This window comes from Aethalodelphis obliquidens, unplaced genomic scaffold, assembly GCF_003676395.1.
Source record: "Aethalodelphis obliquidens isolate GAN/ISIS:26980383/991018 unplaced genomic scaffold, ASM367639v1 scaffold16, whole genome shotgun sequence".
NCBI lineage: Eukaryota > Metazoa > Chordata > Mammalia > Artiodactyla > Delphinidae > Aethalodelphis > Aethalodelphis obliquidens.
The window spans coordinates 27,047,914-27,070,265 of record NW_020837960.1 but is presented as its reverse complement, the minus strand read 5'-3'; the positions used below and the strand labels follow the sequence as shown (position 1 = coordinate 27,070,265).

Below are 22,352 nucleotides of genomic sequence, written 5' to 3'. Positions count from 1 at the left end.
TGAAATTACTATCGTACAGTGTTCCACCAGTCATTACTTTTAGTATCTGTACCAAACAAACCTGTACATGTTTTTGCTTTGTTTTTATAATACTCTAGGGCTGTTATAGTTCTGAGGATATGTTTTCCCTGAGAAAACCTGAAAAGATCTGAGGAGACAGTATGAGCCTTTTCTATCTTTTGTCTTAAGAAGTTTTCATAAGTGTCCACCAAGACAAATGAAAGATACTGAGTGTTAATTAAATCTTTATGATGGACATTTTTAGAAAATGCTTTGAAAACTTCCCTTGCCCAGCTGTGAATAACTTACTCTGTCATACATACATATTCACATATATTCACACTGTGAATGTAGTGAGAAAAGACAACAATTTGTAATTTTGGTTTATCTTTTTTCAGTTAATTATGAGCAATAATTTTTTTTTTTCTTCTTCAAGGTGATATGGAAAGCCCTGTGTTTGCACTTCCCCTGCTCTTAAAAACAGAACCCCACGTTGAGAAACTCTTCACATATTCTTTTTCTTGGAATTTTGAATGTTCACAATGTGGACACAAATATCAAAACAGGTTAGTTTTTCTATTTTTTAAAATCGATTCATTCTGTTGAAAATGGCTCCAAGTAATAAAATTGGAAGAAAACTTGCTTCCACTTGTAGCACTGCTCTCTCTACCCTTCATAAAATTTCCCACCATATATTGAAGTTTCTCCACCATTAAGGTTTAAAGGAAAATTTTGAGCCTCAGAAATTGCAATTTGCTTGCTTCTTCATACTAGAAGAGTACAAAAAAAAATGGTTTGATAGATTACTAGAAGGCATATTCTTAAGAAGTTCTTTAGTGGGAAGTGGGGACAAATGGGAACGTAGCGTGTTCCCCTGGACTCCCCTCCCCTCTGGATTCCCCACTGAGTAAGAATACCTCTTAGAATTCTTTGAAAAACTATGTGTGTTTTGTTTACGCCAATATTAGGGACTAGAGCTTTTGTGTGCTTGTTTTTAACATCATGGCAACTTGATTTTAGGCTCCCAGAGTCTGATAGCAGTCCTCAGAGGTAACTTATGCTTTCCTATTCCTTTCCTTAGTCCCATGAAAGACCAGCCATCACCAGAATCCTTCCACACGTGAGCTGTCTCAGCCGTACTTTCTACTTCCCTGATGCCTCTAGGTGAGGATTAGAGGGATCATGGTTGTTGTACATGACCCTGAGATTGGTACTTGGGAGGAAGCATGGAGAAGAAAGAAGCTGCAAATTTATCTTGCCTCCATACACCTGCCACATAAATAAGGAGAGAAATTAGGTTTTAGAAGAGGAGTCAGGGAGAGAAAGTTCATCAGGCATGATACCCTCACTTTGTCCATATATGAGAAAGTCTCTGGCTGGCTGGCCTTTCCTCTTTTCTGAAAGTCAACTGTTAGTAAACTAGAAAATTTGGAGTCTCTCAAAGTTATTAAATAAAACTATAAGAGGAAAGTATTGCTTTAGATATCCATTATCTTAATCAAGATTATTTTTAGGTATTTAGGGATCAGTTGAGGAGAGTTGGGACTGAGAGAACACTCTAGGGAATCCAAGCTACAGAACCAGGAAACATTTGTATTTTCACCAGTTAGCTTGAAAGTTCTAGAACAGAGTAAGAGTTAGCATTTCACTCATACCTAAGACTTAAATAATTTTGTGTAAGTGAGTATGAGAACAAATACCTGCTTCTAGGTCTTCTGTCATTAATTTCTATAAATTACCTGACTTTCTCCTCATTTGACAATGTGAAAACTGAAGCTTTAAAGGGGTTAAATTGATGCCCAAGGTGACACGCTAGTAAGTGGCAAAATTCAGGCTTAGGTTTTCTGTTCTCTAAGACTTTCCTGCTCACTGTGGTGTACTGCCTAATCACCACCTGGATTTTAAATAACATAAATAACATATACAAGTCTTATGATTAAAATCAGCTTCATTATAGCTTTTCCAAAGTCCCCATCTCAGTTGTTTGACAGCTTTTCATTGAACATATCCTGTGTGCCAGGAACTCAACAGAAGTAATCTTTATTCTGGCCAAATTCAGACCAGTTAGTTAGGGAAATAACATGAACATAATGGGGGACCGGTGACTTAGTCGTTATTTTGATCTGTTGGCTTTGCATACAAGGTGGATAAGTGCATTTTGGAGCTGTATAGAAAAAACTCTGAGAGCTCAAGGCACAGAAGCCACCAACCACTTTGGGTTTGCCTTTTTTTTTTTTTTTTTTTAAGTTCTTAGTTCTAAAAGTAAAAGGAGTTATAGAGGAAAAGCTAGAATGAAGTGGCATTTTACTAAAAGTATTTTCACTTAATCTGGTGGAAGAATACCCAGCAAACTCATTCATTTCTGTGCTGCTGCTTTTAGTGCCAGTTGAACAGCTCTTACTTAATTTAGAAGATATGTTCTGGAGGCAGTTAAAAACATGGTCTTTGGAGTTGGACTCCCTGAATTCCTGTCTCAAGTCTGTCATTTATCATCTGATGTATTTCACTTTCCTCATCTGTAAAATGGGGATAAGAATAGTACCTGCCACTTCGATTTGTTTGGTACGTGAGTGCTTAGCACGGTGACTTGTACACAGTAAGTGCTCAGAAATGTTAGGTGTCCTGTGGAGCATTAACACTTACTTGCTGAGACAAACTCCCTCTTATTAACTAAAAAATAGGAACCTTTACTTCACGTTTATCTCTGAGAACTAAGAATTTAGCAGAAATTAGTCAGTGTATTTGTTGATACCTCTATGTGGCTTTGCTTTTAAAATGTTAGCTTCCCTGATCTATTTTTAACGGCCCGTGCTTATCTCACTTATGACTTACCAGTATTTGTTACTGTTTAGAGAAGAAGGTGGTGTCTCCTAGATAATAAATAATTGCTCTTTTAAAGATATTACTGAAGCGGATCTAGTTGAGGCACAGTGTGCATCTGTAAAGATCATCTTTTTAGATGCCTATTGCTATTAAGTATTCAGGCTAAAGTGCAAATTTAGAACTTTTGTAAACTGTGAAAGCAATATTCTTTCGCAGCTGATATTCTTATATTTTAAGGATCAAGATAATTAAGTTGTCTCTATTCCTGATTGTATATATTTGTAAGTGCCCCTTTTTGTTTTAGGTTGTCAATAATGGAGAGCCAGATTGTGAATTTTTTGAGTAAGAGATGAGCTCTTAATAAATTTGAAAGCCTTAGAACAGTGGTTCTCAACTATTTTTTGAGAAAAATATTTTTGGGGGGGGGGGGCTATTTTTGTCCCATGGGACATTTGGCAATGTCTGGAGATAACTAGTTGCTACAGCTGGAGGCTGTTACTGGCATCTAGTGGGTAGAGGCCAGGGATGAGGCCACGTATCCAGCAATGCACGGTAGTGTTCCGCACAGCAAAGAACAACCCAGTGCAAAATAGCAGTGGTATTGCTCTCGAGAAACTCTGCCTTAACGTTTTCTTCATCTCATAGCTGAAAACTATAGGTAATTCACGTGGAGGGTCCTTACAAGAGCTTTACTAGAGTAGGGTTCGGGAGGAACATGGATATATTGATTTGAGGGAATAGGAAAGTATGAATAAACAAATAAAGGAAAGTACCTTTTTATTTTAAATGTTGATTGAGTTAACATAAATGAATTTAACTTAATCAAAGTTTTGTCTTCTTTTTTTTATAGGTGTATGAAGAATCTGGTCACCTTTACAAACGTCATCCCTGAGTGGCACCCAGTTAATGCTGCCCATTTTGGTCCATGTAACAATTGCAACAATAAGTCACAGATAAGAAAAATGGTATTAGAAAAGTGAGTTTAAATTGCACTACTATTTTTAGAACAAAATGAAGGTGGATTTACTTTTTTTTTTTTTTTTTAATGCGTAGAATTGAAAGTGATGACTACAACCCACTTTCAGAAGTTTGAGTTAATGTATGTTTGTGAATTGCCAAAATGCTTCTCTCTATCAGGAACTCTGGCCAATAAGGAAGCTGTTCAGGCGACAAACCACTGCAGAGCTGACTTAGGGTGATTGTCTGACCCCACTGTCCTACCGTCTTACCTTCTTTTGCCTTTTTTCTCTCTTTAAGGGTATTAAACTTCCATTTTTCTCACCTCTGCCAAGTGCCTGGAGTCATTAGAATCCTGGAATGTCCTTAATCTAATTTCAAGAACTAAGATGATTCAAAGATGAGCCATAGGCTCATCTGTCTGAATTTCCCTCTTCTTCAGTCCTCGGCCTGCTAATCCCTCATCCTGTTGGAAGCTCTCTGCTGCCCTCGAGCAGATGTATCATTTTTATATTTTGCCAGCTTTTCTATTTTTTCCTCAGTGGGAGGACTGATCAGAATATCTTTTCCAGTGTTATCAGAAGCCCCATATCTTTAAAAACTCACAGGTAAATTCCATTTCAGGCAGTTTGTCTCTCTTTTGTTAATACACTCACACACATACCTCCTCTTTAACCTTTGCTTTCAGTTGCCCTTATCTCTACATAAAGAAAATGTTTTGAGGTTTAATTTGATGTAATAAAGAACCAGTGACATTAACCTTTTCTTAACCTTTTTCTGATGCCCTTGGATGCGCCAAGAAACGTCTCAGAATCTTTCCTAAAGGTTTATTATCATCCAAGTAATAAATTCTCAGTTAATCTAATAGTGCCACGACTTAAAAGGAAAAAAGAGCAGGGCCACTCCTAACCCATCTCCAGGCATCTGCTTTTTTTTTTTTAAAAATTTTATTTATTCATTTGTTTAATTTTTTAGCTGCATTGGGTCTTTGCTGCTGCACACGGGTTTTCTCTAGTTGTGGCGAGCGGGGGCTACTCTTTGTGGCGGCGCGTGGGCCCCTCATTACGTTGGCTTCTCTTGTTGCAGAGCACGGGCTCTAGGCACCTGGGCTTCAGTAGTTGTGGCTCGTAGGCTCAGTAGTTGTGGCTTGCGGGCTCTAGAGTGCAGGCTCAGTAATTGTGGCACACAGGCTTAGTTGCTCCACAGCATGTGGGATCTTCCCGGACCAGGGCTCGAACCCATGTCCCCTGCATTGGCAGGCGGATTCTTAACCACTGCGCCACAGGGAAGACCCAGGCATCTGCTTTTTAAACCTTTAAGGTAGTATTTACTTTGAGATTTCAAAACAGTGTACTCATTCCACCTTTATATAGTCTTCTTTTATAGTAGTTGAGGACTAAGGGCTCTTACACCAACACCTGGGCCCCGTCTCTATTTAACCTCTCCCTGTCCTTCCAATATGATTACATTTTTGGTTAAATCAGTGCTTCAGTACTTATTGTTTATTATGAATATGCATATATTCCCTCTCCAGCCAAGCAGGATACGTGGTTATGTTTCATTTCTTTTATAACTCTTTAGTTTTCCTGGAATTATTAATTGCCTGTGTTTTCACTTGCTTTGTTATATATACATTGTGATTTTTTCTCCAAATTCTTAAAATGCCCGTTAACAAATTTTCTAAACACTCAAATACTTCACAGTTTTTTAAGTTCTCCTCCCCCTTTTTTTCTGGAAACCTCTCTTCTGGCTACCTTTTATCCTTCTGCTCCAGGGTTCTAATCTATACTGGTTCCTCCCTGGGTCTGCTGCATGGGAGTCTTCTTTTTTTTTTTAAATAAATTAATTTATTTTATTTATTTATATTTGGCTGCGTTGGGTCTTTGTTGCTGTGCGTGGGCTTTCTCTAGTTGCGGCAAGCGGGGGCTACTCTTCTTTGCGGTGCATGGGCTTCTCGTTGCGGTGGCTTCTCTTGTTGCGGAGCACGGGCTCTAGGCGGGCGGGCTTCAGTAGTTGTGGCGCGTGGGCTTCAGTAGTTGTGGCTCTTGGGCTTTAGAGTGCAGGCTCAGTAGTTGTGGCGCACGGGCTTAGTTGCTCCGCGGCGTGTGGGATCTTCCCGGACGAGGGCTTGAACCCGGTTCCCCTGCATTGGCAGGTGTATTCTTAACCACTATGCCACCAGGGAAGTCCCGGGAGTCTTCTTTATATACACTTGTGGTCACTATCTCAGTATTCAGCCCAGGGCCTTACCCCTACCTTCTTCAACATCTGTTGCCTATCAATATTGAGTCTTTAGGGGTTCTTTGGGGCATATAAGCTCTTCTCATCAGTATCCCCACTCTGTAGCAGTCACTACATTCATCACTTCATTCATTCTGCTAAGTTACCATTTTTCTGTTTGCTTTTTGTCTTCTAAGTATTTATTGTCTTCTCGTTTGCTCATGTCTCCTTTCCCTTTTTTTGTCCTTTTGGTTTATTACCTTTTTTTGTCCTTTACTATCATTTGATAGCATTTGAGTGAGGAGACAGTGGAGATATCTTTAACCAAAAGTCCATAGGCTGTCTGGGGTCCAAGCTTTGAGATTTAAGTCTTGAGGGAATCCCCCCCCCACCCTTTTATTTTTTTGACTGTGCTGCATGGCTTGTGAGATCTTAGTTCCCCAGCTAGGGATTGAATCCGCACCCTCGGCAGTGAAAGCACAGAGTCCTAACCACTGGACCGCCAGGGAATTCCCAGGGAATCCTTTTTTTTTGAAGTGCTTTCCTTAGTGATGAGGTAGAAGGGCAGCCGGATTGGAATTCTGTCATCCTGCCCTGGATCACTGGATCACTTGAGGCTTCTTGGTGTATAATTATAACAGTTTATAGTGCTTTTTCTCAAGCCCTAACATTGAAGATAAACTCACTACTATTTTTTGTTTGATCTATTAATTTGTTGTATTGCAACATATAATTTTTAATTATACAAATATGTTGCTTTACTTACATTAAAGATTCATACTCTGATGTGGAAATGTATCCAGCCAGTGTTTCAATGGGAAATGTGTTTAGAGTTCTAGTGAATGGGCCAATTTGTAAGCAGAATTTATAATTTGGACATTTACTGTATTCAAAAGTAAATTGAACTAGTATGTAAAATTTCACTTAAATTTTAAATGACAATGTCTTTATAAAGTCCCTGGTAATTTTTTTACTTTGAAATTTGTGTAACTTGATTGTTGGTATCTAATGGAATTTAGAAGCAAATTTAATATAGCTTTTAGGGATAACTTAAAAGTAATTAGGTCCATCATGATATCGTGCATAACTCAATCTTATAGCATTCTAAAAATTAATAGTGTTCCCTGAGCACCTTGTCTCAGGTAATCCCCATCTCTATATGTTCCCATTGGAAAAAGAGTCCATTGATAAATCTGGTGGGTCCAAATCTGCTACTTTTCTTTAAGTAAATTTGAGTAAATTATTTAGGAATTATATCCAGAGCATGGTGACATAGACTTAGAATGTGATTTAATTTTACTTCACAGACTCTTGAAATGAACCTCTCATTACTGCCACGATCTCCTTTAGGAATCTGGTCATACACTATCCTGGATTGTCATTTGAAAAGCTTACTTAAAGTTTTAACAATGATCAGTTTTTTAAATAACTATTTCTCAAGGATAGGGGAGTAGGGAGAACTGAAATAAGACATTTCTGCTCTGTGCTTATAGAGAGAGCTTTGTTAAACTGTCTAATACAATGATTTTCAGACTTTTTTAAAACAGATAAAGTACACTCTCCCCTACAAATTTTGGATGGAATACTGATATAAAAAATAGTTAAAATTATGTTTCTTAATTTAAGTCTTCATTGTTTGGCAGGAAATGTTTCATTATTTGTGAGATCCTTGAACCACCTTCAGAAAACACAGTTTGTAAACCTTTGTTGAACAGTTGAGGTTTTTTTTTTGGCCACGCAGCATGTGAGATCCTTGTTCCCCAACTAGGGATTGAACCCACACCCCCTGCAGTGGAAGCATGGAGTCTTAACCAGCGGACAGCCAGGGAATTCCCGAACAGTTGAATTTTTCCTAAAGATGTATTTTCTTTTTTACAATTAACATGAACGAATTCTAATTCTTTGAATTACACCTAATTTTACTCATATTTTTCATTTTTTGTCATATTGCAAATTCAAACAGTGGTATAATAGAGCTAAAATGTAATGAGGTTTAAAAATTACATTTGCAGATTTTTTTCTGCCTAAAGCCTACATTAGTACAGTTCAGAAGTACATGTGTACACATTGTTAAATATGACTGATTATATTCCATTAGTTGGGCTGAAAATCAAAAACTTGTACTCCAGACCGTTAGCACAAGACTGGCTACTTTTTGTGGAGCTGACTCAGTGTGCCCTGCTGACTTGTATAGCAGGGCAGTTAGCACAGTTCTCTTGTGCTTGCTTTCTCTCTTTCCTATTTTTTCTTCTCTTCCTGAGGGTAGATCCTTATAACAGGAGGAGTTGAATCTCATGTTAGGGAGGTGAGTACAAATGGATCGCAGCTTGAAATCTCTTGTGACTCTTGGTTCCAGTTCTGTTAACCTGTCCCATCCAGTTTTTTATGGTTGAGTCAGAACCTGACTTGCTCTCTTCAGCTCTGAGCACTGTCTTTGACACTCAAGGTACTGTGGGTAGGAAGAAGTGTGAGAACAAAATCTGTTATTGCCAAGCTAGAGGTAAACTTCAACCCTCACCTGAGAGGCTGGAAATGAGACAAGCTGGAATTATGGGTAGGAAAATACCGTGACTTCTAGGGTTTAGGAGACGTAGAAAGGAGAATAAACTAGAAAAGGAGGAGGCATCTGCTTTATTTTGTTGACTCCAAGAAGCCAACGTTTCTAAGTTGTACTGTTTTAAAATGATGCCATTAAGAAATAAATGCTGCTTATTTCACATTTTCCACGTGTAAACTCACATAAACTAGTAAGATTGTGTAGTCGAGGGATCAACAAGAGAATGTTTTAGTAACTAGCCTCAGCAAATATATCGAAAAGGTAACATCTGAGGCCAAAAGAACTAAATATTAGTACTTGAAGAGACCCAAAGCCTGCGTATCCAGCTGTGAGAGTAAATCTCTGGTTTTTCTGTGGATCACTGATGCACAGACACAGTTGCACCTCATAACATGTTTGAAATGGGAATACATCTAAAAGTCGATGGCATGGTATAGTTTAATTGGCAGTCTTCTTTCATAATGGTACATTTTATATAATCAGTGGCATCTCAGACCAATGTGTGGCAAAAAACAATGAGAGTTTAGTGTTATGGACGGTTTTGCAGGACTTTTTATTTATCGGTACTTAAGTTTTAAAGATTTGATTATTCTCTAACAGAAAGATTGACAAGGGATAATTTACAAATTATCTCTCATCAGTTTGAATAATCTGCATTTTGGACATTGATTCAAGTTTATTTCAGCTGAATAAATTTTGGTAAGCTAAGTAAGTTTTGACAGCTGTTTAAATATTGGGAAGAGGTATTCAACATTTTTTGTAAATCCTGAGAGCTTTGTTAAATTTAATTATTTGAGGCCTATTTGGGGTTCTATTTTCTGGTTTGTTATGCTACTGTAATAATAAAATGTATCTTTGAAATTATGGATGTCTTGAAGTTTATAGTAAATCAACCATCATGTTGTATTTTCTTCTCTACTTTCTCACAAATAAACTTTTTTAAGTAGAAATTTTAGTTTGATGGGTCTCTCTACTTCCTGAGAAAACTGAGAGAAATAGGCCAAAGTATTAGCATGTTGCGGTTTTTAAAATGTTTGTTTGAATATCTTACGTTTGTTATTTTGTTTCACATATCACCTGTCCCATCTAACAAAGGCAGTTAATTTGGGCACTTGATGCCGAAGAGAATTCTCAAAGGTCTGGATTTTTTTTCTTTTGATTCTGTGAAGTAGTTTCCGAGAGATCTTCTTTAAGCCAAAGCAGCATCCTGGCTCACAGAGCAATTTTTGTTTAATGGTCTGTGTTAGAGCCTTATTGCATGATGGCTTCCAACTGTCAGTGATACCATTCTGAGAAGGGTTTACTGTTACATTCTTCTCAGAGTGAGTTCTCCATTTCTAATTAAGGCACACATCTGGAGGTTCTGAAGAAAAATCAGTGCAGTTGGCCTTGAAAATGTTATGTGTGACTTACTCGCCTTAGACCATCTTTTGTATAACCAGACACATGGTATTACATTTGTTTGACTTCTCTTACCTTTCTCTCCCACAGGGTATCTCTCATATTCATGTTGCACTTTGTGGAAGGCTTACCGCATAATGACTTGCAGCACTATTCATTTCATTCTGAAGGCTGTCTTTATCAAATAACTTCTGTAATTCAGTACCAAGCAAATAATCATTTTATAACATGGATTTTAGATGCTGATGGTAAGTGTTTAAACGTTTTCCTTTCATGATAATAGGCATGGACACTAAACTGTAGTTTGTTCTTTTAAGACAGGCTTTGCCTTGGTTCTTTTTTCTCTCTTCCTGTCCTTGCCTGTTACAGTTCTGCCCCCTCCTCTATTCTGTCACTCTGCTTTAGAATCACTCCTAACTTTTAACTTTGCTTGTTTATGTTAGCATATTTATGGGTATACACATGCATATGCGTATTTTTTTTTTAGACAGAGATTGAGGTGATATACTACTGTTGGTTTACAGTTTGCTATTTTTCACTTAATGCCTTTGCTTTCATTTTTTATTACATGAGGAATATATGTTCAGTATAAAAAATGGTGGCAATTTTGAGTTTTTAGATCTATAACCTTGTATTTCTTTTAAAAAGAAAGTACGTTGTTCTGGAGGTTTTTTAGTTGAGAACAAAAATAAAATAAGTTTTGCTGAGTTTGCAATTGTTAGTAATATAAATAAAAGTAAACATCTATTTCTAAGACTATTAGACATTGCAGACTATGTAACCTTCTCTCACTGTGAAATAGAATATCTGAAATCCATAGTTTGCTAACAGCTACAGTCAAGGTAAAACCTTTATTTAAATAATTAAACTTTTCAATACAAGGTTAACTAGTACAGCTCATGAATTTTGCTTTTTCCCTTCTGTATATTTAATGTGGTTTATTATTGAGTTTGTTTCCCCTCACGATGTTCACTTTGTCTTAGACAAGATAACTCAGTCTCCTTAAAGTGTTATATCAGTTCATTGAGAAGGGGCACTTTGATTTTGTTCTATTTTTCCATTTACAATTGTTAGGAAATTTTTCATATTTGATATATTCTTCCTGGGGATGGTTTGGTTAGATGACGCAATAACGTGTCATCAATTTGCACTTTGCAAATTGAAACTCATGTTAGAAATATAGTTATTACCTTAAAGTTTTACCCTTCTTCAGAATTGGCGGGGGGAAGTGGTTCTCAATAACATAAAAAAACTTAGAAAAAATTTATTTTACTTTTTTATTGCATTCTAGAGAATGAAAAGTCTGCTTCAGGTAGAAGAGGTTAGATGGTTTCCAACTTTGACAGCATATAAAAATTGTATGGTTAGCTTATAAAAAACATCCTGGCTCTCTCCTAGACCAGTGAATCAGTCTCTGAGAATTCAGCCCAAATATTAGTCAGATGATTCTAATGTGTATGTGTGGTGGAGAACCACTGACCTAGGCAAAGAAAATATTCTCAAAGTTTAATGGATATAGGATAAAAAGTGGTGGGTTCAGATAGTTTATAAGGGTGTATGCACATAAACTTAACAGATGGCTTTGTTTGGGGTTTTTTTGGTGTGTAGAGGGACATTAACCTCTTTCCCTTCACCATCATCTCATTCCTACTTGACAAATGAGAAAACAGGAGCTCAGAAATAAAATAAGAGCAGACACCTAAAGACCTAAAGCTTCTTTTTCTAACCCCAAAAAGAAATGAAATAAGAATTGAATTAAGTGTTGGCATTTGAGTTAACAAGCTTCATTTATCTTGAAAATTCATTATATTATGAAAAACTTAATCTATTTTCTAATATTGTTAGATATATTAGGTGATACTGTACTGTATTCTAAGTTCCAGAAGTTAAAGATACTTCTGTCTTGATTTTTGTGGGCATTTTAGAAAAGAGTAAACACTACCTGAGTTTTTCACATTTCTGGATGTTAGTGTATAACTTTTGTTATCCGAGTAAGGACTTTTAACATGGCAGAGAAAAATGGTGACATAAGGATAAGGCCATGTTTTCAAGCATTCTCCTTTGGTGGATATCCAGTGATACAGCGGTTAAAAAGGCCAGAAGAAAGTTAACCCAGGATGGTGGTTTTTTTGAATGTCTAACATCTTTCACTTTCCTTCCCCATCCCCCAGGAAGTTGGCTGGAATGTGATGACTTAAAAGGCCCATGTTCTGAAAGGCATGAGAAATTTCAAGTTCCTGCTTCAGAGGTACATATTGTTATCTGGGAAAGAAAAACATCCCAAATGACAGATAAAGCACCTGCCTGCTGCCCACTTAAAAAGACTTATGATCAGCACGCTTTCGGAGATGAGAATCAAGTCTCGCCAGCACTGTGTTCTGTAGGTGATGCTGCCTCAGCTGAAATGTCCTCAGGAACTCACCCCACAAAAGTGTCAGTTGCGCCTAATACTCTTTCACAGGATGAAGCCGTAACTTTTGAACATCATTTATTTTCAGGTCTGAAAGGTCTGGTCGACAAGAATATTTCACCTTTGACATGTGAAGAAATACAGGTTAACTCTGAAGGTTTTTTATTAGAAAATAAACCTGTGGCAGAGAACGCAGGGGTTGTCAAAACACATACTTTGCAATCGCAGGCGTCACTAATGGCTTCTTTAGTATCGGCTCCATGCAAGGACAAGCTTACCCAAGACCAGTTTGTGGATTTAAGCTTTTCATCTCAGCTTGTAAATACAAATGTGCCATCAGTACAGCTGAATACAGAAGATACTGTCGTTACTCAGCCTGTGAATGATATTCGTGCTACTGACCTTACACAGAGAGTAAACTCAGTAGAAACTGAGGGTCCAGTTGCCCTAGAGAAGGATGCTCCATCGAAACAATCTCTTTTACCAAAACCTGAGAAATTACAACCAGAACAACATGTTACATCTCAGGTGTCTGATTTGAAGGAAAAAGAAACTGCAGCGTCTTCTCAAACCGTAACAGCTAAGCTGTCACAGAATCCATTTCTGAAGGAAAATCAGAAAAAACCATTTGTGGGAAGTTGGGTTAAAGGCTTATTAAGCAAGGGTGTTTCTTTTATGCCGTTTTATGTTTCAGCTCATAGTAGAAACACTGTGACTGATTTGCAGCCTTCAGTTAAGGGGGCAAGTAATTTTGGTGGCTTTAAAACTAAAGGTACAAAACAAAAGGGTAACTGGGCATCCAGGGAAGCTCACAGCTGTGCAGGTAAGCCTCCTCCAGTTAGCAACCCTGCACCAAGCCATCCATCACCAGTTAGCACAGCTTCTACTCTCCCTGCTGATGGTAATGGTGATTTGGAAGTTTTGAAGAAATGTGAAAATGCCTCATGTGGAGCTCACCTCAACCACAATTCTCATGGAAATGAAAATGGTGTTTCTTCAGCAAACCGTGGAGACTCAGTTGAGGGTCAGATTCATAAACTTCGTCTAAAACTTCTTAAAAAACTTAAGGCAAAAAAGAAGAAATTAGCTGCTCTTATGTCTTCCCCCCAAAATGGAACACTTCCAAGTGAAAATTTAGAACCTATGTCCCATTGTGGATCTCCAAATGACTGTGAATCAATTGAAGACTTGCTAAAAGAACTACAACATCAAATTGATATTGCCGATGGTAAATCTGGATGCCCTGCAGTTCCTGGCGTTTCCTCATACAGTAGTCAAACTCATGAAGAAATTTTAGCAGAATTACTGTCCCCTACAACGGTTGTTTCAACAGAGCTCTCAGAAAATGAGGAGGCTGACTTTAGGTACTTAGAAATGGGAGATAATCATATCCCAGCACCAGTACCTAATGAATTAAACAGTATTCCCCAAAACATTCATCTGAGACAGGACCATAATTACTGCAGCCCCACTAAGAAAAATCAATGCAAAGTTCAGCAAGACTCACTCACAAATAATGCCTATGTTACAACATTGAACTCGGAAAATTCCATGAAGACTGATATTTTTGATGAATTTTTTTCTACTTCAGCGTTAAATTCTTTAGCAAGTGACACGTTAGACTTCCCTCATTTTGATGACTATCTGTTTGAGAATTGTTGAATGCTTGGTAACTGTTTTTAGTTTAATATTTATTATTACTCTTGGGAAAATTTACTATGTTTTTAGATAGTGTTTACACACTGGCCTTGTCATGAACAAAATGTAAGCTACTGAAGGTTTTACCTTTGGTTATGCCCACAAAGCATACTATCTGTTTCACAAGTTTAAATGATGAAGAATTTGTTCTCCTTGTTGGCTTCATTTTGTGTTTGTAGGAGAATGAGGATTTCAAAATGTTAAAAATGAAAAGTAGTAGTTTGTAGTTTCTGGCAGTCTGTACAGTTGGGTACATTAAATTTCTACATTTTAAATTTTAGTTATGTTGGTTCAGGCAAAACACCAGTTGATACAAACTTAAGTCATTGTATATGGTACATGAACACATGACTGTTTTGCTAGTGGTTTTGTGGTCTTACGTAAGAGTCTCAGCCTGTCTCTTCTACCAGTAGAGTGGTGTAGAATGTAAGCTCCCCTCATACAACTTGTTTCCTCTTTCTCTCTTTACAAAAGATGGCAGGAAACTTGTTACTAGAACTTCATATAATGTTAGGTGATCAAAAAACTGATCTGTAACAGGAAAAAGTAACCTGTTTTTGTGTTGATGTGCTAAGAGTTTACATTATAAGTATCATCTTTCTCCCCCAAGACATTTATTTCTGTAACCAAAGTGGGACACCATCTAGCAGTTATATTTTGGGAGAAATAGCCAGTGCATGTAAGGCTTGCCTATGTTGGATTCTACTATGAATGAAACATTAATTCATTTAAACCTCAACATTCCTATGAGCAAGGTACTCTTATCACTTTTAACAGATAAGGAAACAGCACAGAACTAGTAAGTTGTAGAGCTGGGATTGAGTATAGAGTGGTTACTACAGTGCTTGAACTTAATATCTGTTTTACCTCTAGCTTCATTTAAAGTTTGGGTGCCCAAACAGTACCACTGCTGTAGTGATTTGAGTTAGTAGCAGAGTTAACTAAGGTTTGAAGGTGGCAGTCTTGGGGGAGAATACTTTGTTAGGGACTCAGTACTGCAAAAATGATTTGTCAAAATGACTCCCAAACCTCCCCCTCCCTTTTTTTCTGATTGCAGAAGTAAAAAGTCATGTTTATTGTAAGGAAAAACTGCGAAAATACAGGAAAACACCAAGAAAATTTCAGAGCGTTCATCTTAACACTTAGTGGTAATAACTACTGCAAACATTTTCATATTTTTATGCATTTAGACTTTAAGAAATAAATATGAGATTCTGTTGTACCTGTTTGTTAATGATGTGTGTTAATGTTTAATGAGCATCTTTCCATCTTAGTTTTTGACAACTTTTGGATAGCTATATAATGTTACATTGTGTGTATTACCATTGTTTCACCAATTTATATTTTGAGGTGATTTGTATTGTTTTGTTATTGTTAATTATCCTTATTGATAAAAATTTTCACAGATCCAAGTTTTATTTTCTGGGAGTGGAATTTCTGGGTCAAAGAATATGTACTTTTTTGTTTGCATGGCTTTGCCAAACCCTCACCAACACCAGGTAGTAGCGTTGAAGGGGGAAAAAACCTTGACTGGTTTTGGTTACATTTCCATGATTATTAGTGAGGTTGAATATTTTCTGTAACTTTATTGGCCAGTTGAGTTTCTTTGAGGAATTGCTTATCCATCCTTTACTTGTTATTATTCATTCAACTATTTCTAGATTTCTGGTGAGTGCCAAGCACTGTTGTAAACCTCAGATGTAAGGCAATAAAAATAAATAAATAAATAAAAGGAAATTCTTGCCTTTTAGTAATTTGCCTTCTAAACAAGGAGGTAAATATATAATGTTGGGTGGTAATAGGGGATACATACGGTTGACTCCTGTTATTTGCGGTACTTCTGTTGTATCAAGTCACCACAAACACTGAATTAGCAAATACTGGACCACTGCTCCTGGGGGAATACAGTTAGGTTCCTGTGAGCCTCTGGTCACAACATTTTTGTCACCTGATCAACAAATGTTGTTTTTTGTGTGTTTCTGTTTAAAGGTACCTTATGTAGTATATATTGTTGATATATTAATATTGAACACAAGGTCACCAGCGCTGTAACTCCTGCCTGAATGGAGCTCATCCCACACATGTTTTTTTCCATGAGGCATGTCACACCTTCCTTGCACTTTGGAATACTAGACAGCACTTGGGGGCCATTTTAAACAAGTGAAGTAACCAACGAAAAGGACAAAAAACGTCCATAAGACATTTGGTCCACGCCAGTGGTCCTGGAAATTTGGTCCAATCCAAAATGTCCATGAGCATCTTTGGTCCACGCCAAATGATCTGTACCAATGTCAAGAGCCTTGACGTTTGGCGTGGACCAAATGTACTGCAAGGGCTTCAGATTTGTCATTGCTGTGTGCATGTCCATAAATGACCACAAGTGCACTGCAAGTATTGATTTTTAGGGTTACAAATAAATTTTGGCAAGTAGGCAAATTCACAAATATAGACTCCTCAAATAATGACAATTGACTAATGTCAGGTGGCACTAAATGCTATGGAGAAAAGTGGGTGAGTGATGGGAGGACTAATTTAGACTGAGTGGACTTGGAAGGTTGCTTGGAGTGACATGACATTTGAGCAGGTACTTCAGTGAAGTTAGGGACTTAGCCACGTGACTGGACGAAGGGCATTCCAGGAAGAGCAGAAGTCCTGAGGAGCAAGGGTACTTGGCAGGATCGAGAACAGGGAAGAGGCCAGTGCGCTTGAGTAGAGTGAGGCAAGGGAAGGAGAATTATAACGAGATCAGAGAGGTTGGCAGAAGCCAGATCACGTATGGCTTTGTGGAGCATAGGAAAGACCTTGTCTGTGCTTGAGAAAAACGGGAAGCCACTGGAAGGTTTCAGGCAAGGGAATAACACGGTCTAGTTTTTTTTTTTTTTTTTTGCGGTACGCGGGCCTCTCACCGTCGTGGCCTCTCCCGTTGCGGAGCACAGGTTTGGGACGCGCAGGCCCAGCGGCCACGGCTCACGGGCCCAGCCACTCCGCGGCATGTGGGATCCTCCCGGACCGGGGCACGAACCCGTGTCCCCTGCATCGGCAGGCGGACTCTCAACCACTGCGCCATCAGGGAAGCCCACGGTCTAGTTTTTAAAGGATCACTGAAGTGTGGAGAATGCAGTTGGTCAGAAATAGAAGTGCTAGTCTGTAACAGTCTCAGTTAAGACAGGGTGACCCGCTGTGGAGGTGGTAAACAGCTGGGTCACTTGCCTTTCCAAGGCAGAGCCAACAGGTCGTGTTGATGGTTGAAGGTGGGCTAGAAAGAGGAGGCAAAGATAAACCTCAGATTTTGTTGCCTGAACAAATGGGTTGCGCTATTTACTGAGATGGGACAGACTTGGGAGGGAGAACATTTAAAGGAAAGAACCTATCCAGTTTTGGATGCGTTAGGCATAAGATCTCTATTAGACTTCCAAGTAGAGAGAATTTAATAGGAAAGTGCATCTGCAGTGTTGGGCCTCAGGAGAGGGCGCCGCTGGAGACACTCTTTTAAGAATTATAAATGCATGGATCCTATGTAATGCCATGATATAAGATGGGGCCGTTTAAGGAGTTAAAACAGCTCCGGGGAGCAAAAGGGGCAGTTAGGAGGAAAACCAGATGAGTGGTGTCCTGAAAATCAGGGGAAGATCTATCAGATCTGCTGCTGGTTTGTCAGGTGCTGCTGGGAAGTAGAGACATAGGACTGAGACTTGACATTGGCTTTGGTAACAGGGACGTACATCCTTGGTAACTTAGCCAGGACAGTTCAGTGGAGCTGTGAGAATAAGTGTGAATGGGTTCAAGCGAAAAGGGATGGTGAGAAAGGGCAGATACAGGTACATTCTTTTGAGATGATCTAAACTATGCTGAGAGGTTCAAGTGTGTCTACATTCTTTTGAAACATTCACTTGACACCTGGTGGCGGAATGTGAGGTCAAGGTTTTTGTTAATGTTTTTAAGATGGGGGATGTCATAATATGTTTCTATATGAGGCTGAGTGTTCCAGGGAGAGAGACAACGGATGTTGTACATGAGAAAAGGGACAGTTGCAGGAGCACATTTCTCTGGGATGAGATCCAAAATAGGAGGAGGGTGTGACCTTAAGAGCTAAGAGTTTATCCATTTTAATACTAGGAGAAACAAAGTATATAGGTACAGTCGTTAGGAGATTTGATGAGGGTAAGAAAGGTCCCGTGATTCTTTTCTCGGGGGATATAGTAAAGTCAGCTGAGGGCGTGAGAGGAGGAGGGGTTGAAGATCAAGGAAGAGAGGCTTGAGTCTCCAGAGCTAATTGAATAGGGACATGCGGTGGGCTTGCTAGGCAGTGCTGAGAGCCCTCCAGAGGTTTAAGGTCATAAACTCTACTGAGACCAGCTAAGATGGTTGTTTATTTCTCTGCAATCACGTGTGCTGCTCAGGTGCAGGACAGAGAGTAGGTGGGCAGTTGGAGTCAGCTAAAGTTGGAGGTATTGTCAGACAAAGTGGACAGAGAAGAGAAAAGTTCAGGTTTTAGGAAAGGAACATGATGGTAGTGGTGGATAAGGAGGGAGGTAGGGACATGGGACAGGTGATGGTCATTTAAAAAGTGGTGGCACTCGGGCTTCCCTGGTGGCAGTGGTTGGGAGTCCGCCGGCCGATGCAGGGGACATGGGTTCGTGCCCTGGTCCGGGAGGATCCCACATGCCGCGGAGCGGCTGGGCCCGTGAGCCATGGCCGCTGAGCCTGCACGTCCGGAGCCTGTGCTCCGCAACGGGAGAGACCACAACAGTGAGAGGCCCGCATACTGCAAAACAAAAACAAAAACAAAAACAAAAAGTGGTGGCACTATATGGGAAAAGAATCTGGAAAAGAATGGATATATGTATATGTGTAACTGAACCACTTTGCTCTATACCTGAAACACAACATTGTAAATCAACTATACTGCAATATAAAATCAAAATTAAATTTAAAAAATAAAAACTAAAAAGTGGTAGCAGATCTCAATGGATTGGAGGTGGGTTCAAAGAATGCCAGAATGGTACTCATGGAGGAAGTAAGCTGGCTAGACAGTGGTGTGCTTGAAACTCAGCTTTCAGACACAGTACAGTTGTTGGTGATGACAGGGTCTGAAGAATGACAAGGGAAGTGCAAGGCCAAGGTTGGGTGAGAAGTCCATGAAAAGTGAGGAGATACAGGAGCCAAGAAGCCAGGACGGTGTGTGGATAGTCTCTGTGGGCGGCAAAGACATCTAAGTGGCAGCAGGAGTCCTGGCGGAAAGAAATATACAGTAAGCCAGGAGCTAAAACCCTCAGGGAAAGGCAGGAGACCATGAAAAGGGCGGATGACAGCAAAAGGAACAGCACAGGGGGTTCAGTCCAATGGTTTGTGCTTTAAAGGCACTGGAGGGTTATAAGGAAGATGGGGGAACCGTGGCTGAAATAACAGCAGGGAACCAGGAAGATAAAACAGCCACCACTTGACAGGGCTATTCAGGTTTCACCCAGCACAAAGGAAGGGAGAGACTGTTTATAGAAGCTGAGGACAGGAGAGTCCTGTCAGTGACAGACCATGCACTCCAGAAGGCGCTGGGGGGGATGGCTAAGGTGTTGGATGGAGTGAGAGATTGGGAGAGATTAGATCTAGAATTTAAAGTCCTGGGAGGATCGGAGTTCATAGGCTGACAGGGCTAAACAAGAGTGCAGGTTGTGATGGGATCTCTTGGGGAGAGGAGTTTGGGAGGATCCTGAGTTCCAATTACAGCCTTCCTCTTGGGATTGGCCTCTTGGGCAGTTTGAAAGGTAAGGAAAGATGGGAGTTTTTTGAAGGGGGCCACAGGGAGCAAAGTGCCTGAACAAGGAGCTCTGTGGGAGCTTCAGTCCTGCGGTGACTGAATTGGGGTCTTAATGCTTTATACCTGCTCTTTACGTTTAAGGTATTAAACTTTTCCCCGGCACGTGGCAGTTTTGATTTCTAGTTGATTATCATTTTTAATGGCTTGACAGAAGTTTTACACTATTTTATAGTCTTTTCCCTTTGGTATTAAGTTTTGTCAAGATTACTTCTACCCCCCAAATATATAAATATTGACATATTTCTTCTAATGGAACTAGGTTTCTTTTCTTCCTTTTCTTCCTTCCTTCCTTTCCCTCCCTCACTCCCTCTCTCTCTCTCTCTGTCTCCTTTCTTTTCTTTCTTTCTTTCCTTCCTTCCTTCCTTCCTTCCTTTTTCTTTCTTTTCTTTCCTTTCCTTCTTTTCTTTCCTCCCTCCCTCCATCCCTCTCTCTCTCTCCCCCTTTCTTTTCTTTCCTCCCTCCCTTCCTTCCTTCCTTCCTTTCCTTCCTCCCTCCCTCCCTTCCTTCCTTCCATGAATCTTTAATTCTTTTGCAGTGTATCTTGATGTGGTACCATGAGGTTTCTTTTCCCCCAACAGTATATTTGTTCGAATACCATTTATTGAATCACCTCACTGTTCTTTAACCATTCAAAATACACCATTCGTATTATATCTTTCATATTATGTTAACAAATATTGAGTTCCTATAGTGTATTGAAGTTATGTGGGAAGAAACTTAGTGATCAATTATAGAAGGCAATTAAACAGTGTAAATATCAATTTCCTGTGGGGGGGAAAAAAGGCTAGGAGGAAAGTCTATCAAATTTTAGCCAATTTTTCTTCCAGTTAACATTATTGCAGTAATCCACTCTGCAAGTCAGAAAAAGTATATGAAAAGCAGAAGATACAGTTTATTAGAGTTTTGTTTCTTCCAATTTTACTGAGATATAATTGACATACAGCACTGTAGAAAGTTAAGGTGTACAGCATAATGGTTTGAGTTACATATATTGTGAAATGATTACTGCAGTAAGTTTAGTTATCTTAGTGTTTTCCTGGGTACCGCAAATGCAAACAACACAAAATGGACTAGTTTTTCCAAACTCAGAATCTGGGGCCAAAGACGGTGATCCGTGTCCATATGTGTTATGGCAGGGGAGGAAGGGTGGAATCGAGCTGGCAGGTTAGAGGGAGCATCCCAAAGGAGTGACCTTAAACTAATGACTTCTGAGCCGTTTCCAGAGGCATCTCCTTCTGTGGGCGCTCCTGCCGCAGGTAAAGAGCCCCATACGGTTGGTGGCTCTGAAACAGGCCTGTTCAGTGAGCTTATCTGTGACTGTCTTTCTGGCCTCCTTTGCTTTTCACCTCCAGGAGATCCTCACCCCTTTCTCCCCACCCGTGCTCCCTCAGGAAGCCACAGAAGAGGCAAAGGCGGCTGACAGGCACTACAGGATGCTTCTGAGTAAAGCAGACCCACAAAAGGCGCTTATTAACTTCTGCAAGACAGCAAAGTGCCAAAGCGACAATAAATCTGGTACCGGAGAAGTTTAATCAGGAGATTAAATGTAACCACAGAAGCGAGAGGTCATCAGGAGAAAAGGAGCTCCTATGAAATACTTCAAATCTCAAAATGAAAATGCATTTTCTGTTTAGTTATTGCAGGCACTTAATAGCTTGATCAAGCACCCTTCTTGCCAGCTTTCTCGTTATTATAACCTTCCCACCGCCTTTGGAGGCAGAGATGATCTAAATATGCTGAGAAGTTCAAGTGTGTCTACAACTCACCTGATACTTAAAACTCCCCCAGCCCCAAGGCAACGTAAACGGGGCCTGTTCAGCAGGATGTCGAGATGTTTGAGTTGTAAACTGGAGTCCCAGTGATATGGACCTTATGGTTACTGTAAAGCATCCCTGTGCTTGATAACTAATAGGGAAATTCTATATTTAAAACTTCAGTTCTATATTTAGTTCTTATCCATTGCAGATTTTCACCTCTGTAGTAGTATTATAGTGAATTCCTTTTTTTTTTTTTAACATCTTTATTGGAGTATAATTGCTTTACAATGGTGTGTTAGTTTCTGCTTTATAACAAAGTGAATCAGTTATACATATACATATGTATGTATATGTATATGTATATAACATAAGAGATATGTTCCCATATCTCTTCCCTCTTGCGTCTCCCTCCCACCCACCCTCCCTATCCCACCCCTCTAGGTGGTCACAAAGCACCGAGCTAATCTCCCTGTGCTATGTGGCTGCTTCCCGCTAGCTATCTATCTTACACTTGGTAGTGTATATATGTCCATGCCACTCTCTCACTTCATCCCAGCTTACCCTTCCCCCTCCCCATATCCTCAAGTCCATTCTCTAGTAGGTCTGTGTCTTTATTCCCGTCTTACCCCTAGGTTCTTCATGACCTTTTTTTTGTTTTCTTAGATTCCATATATATGTGTTAGCATATGGTATTTGTTTTTCTCTTTCTGACTT

The 22,352-nt window shown here is 39.4% G+C and overlaps 1 protein-coding gene across 4 annotated transcripts in view; it reads left to right on the top strand.

Annotated features, from left to right (window-relative positions):
- The window catches only part of USPL1 (ubiquitin specific peptidase like 1), a 32,461-nt gene extending 16,664 nt beyond the window's left edge, over positions 1-15,797 (top strand). For all 4 annotated transcript variants that reach the window (XM_027116571.1, XM_027116572.1, XM_027116573.1 and 1 more), the window contains 4 exons: positions 437-566; positions 3,674-3,799; positions 10,049-10,206; positions 12,130-15,797. In XM_027116571.1, coding sequence (XP_026972372.1) covers positions 437-566; positions 3,674-3,799; positions 10,049-10,206; positions 12,130-14,030 — 2,315 coding nt within the window. In that variant the 3' untranslated portion in view covers positions 14,031-15,797. The remainder of the gene's footprint in view (positions 1-436; positions 567-3,673; positions 3,800-10,048; positions 10,207-12,129) is intronic.
- Positions 15,798-22,352: the final 6,555 nt, after the last annotated feature.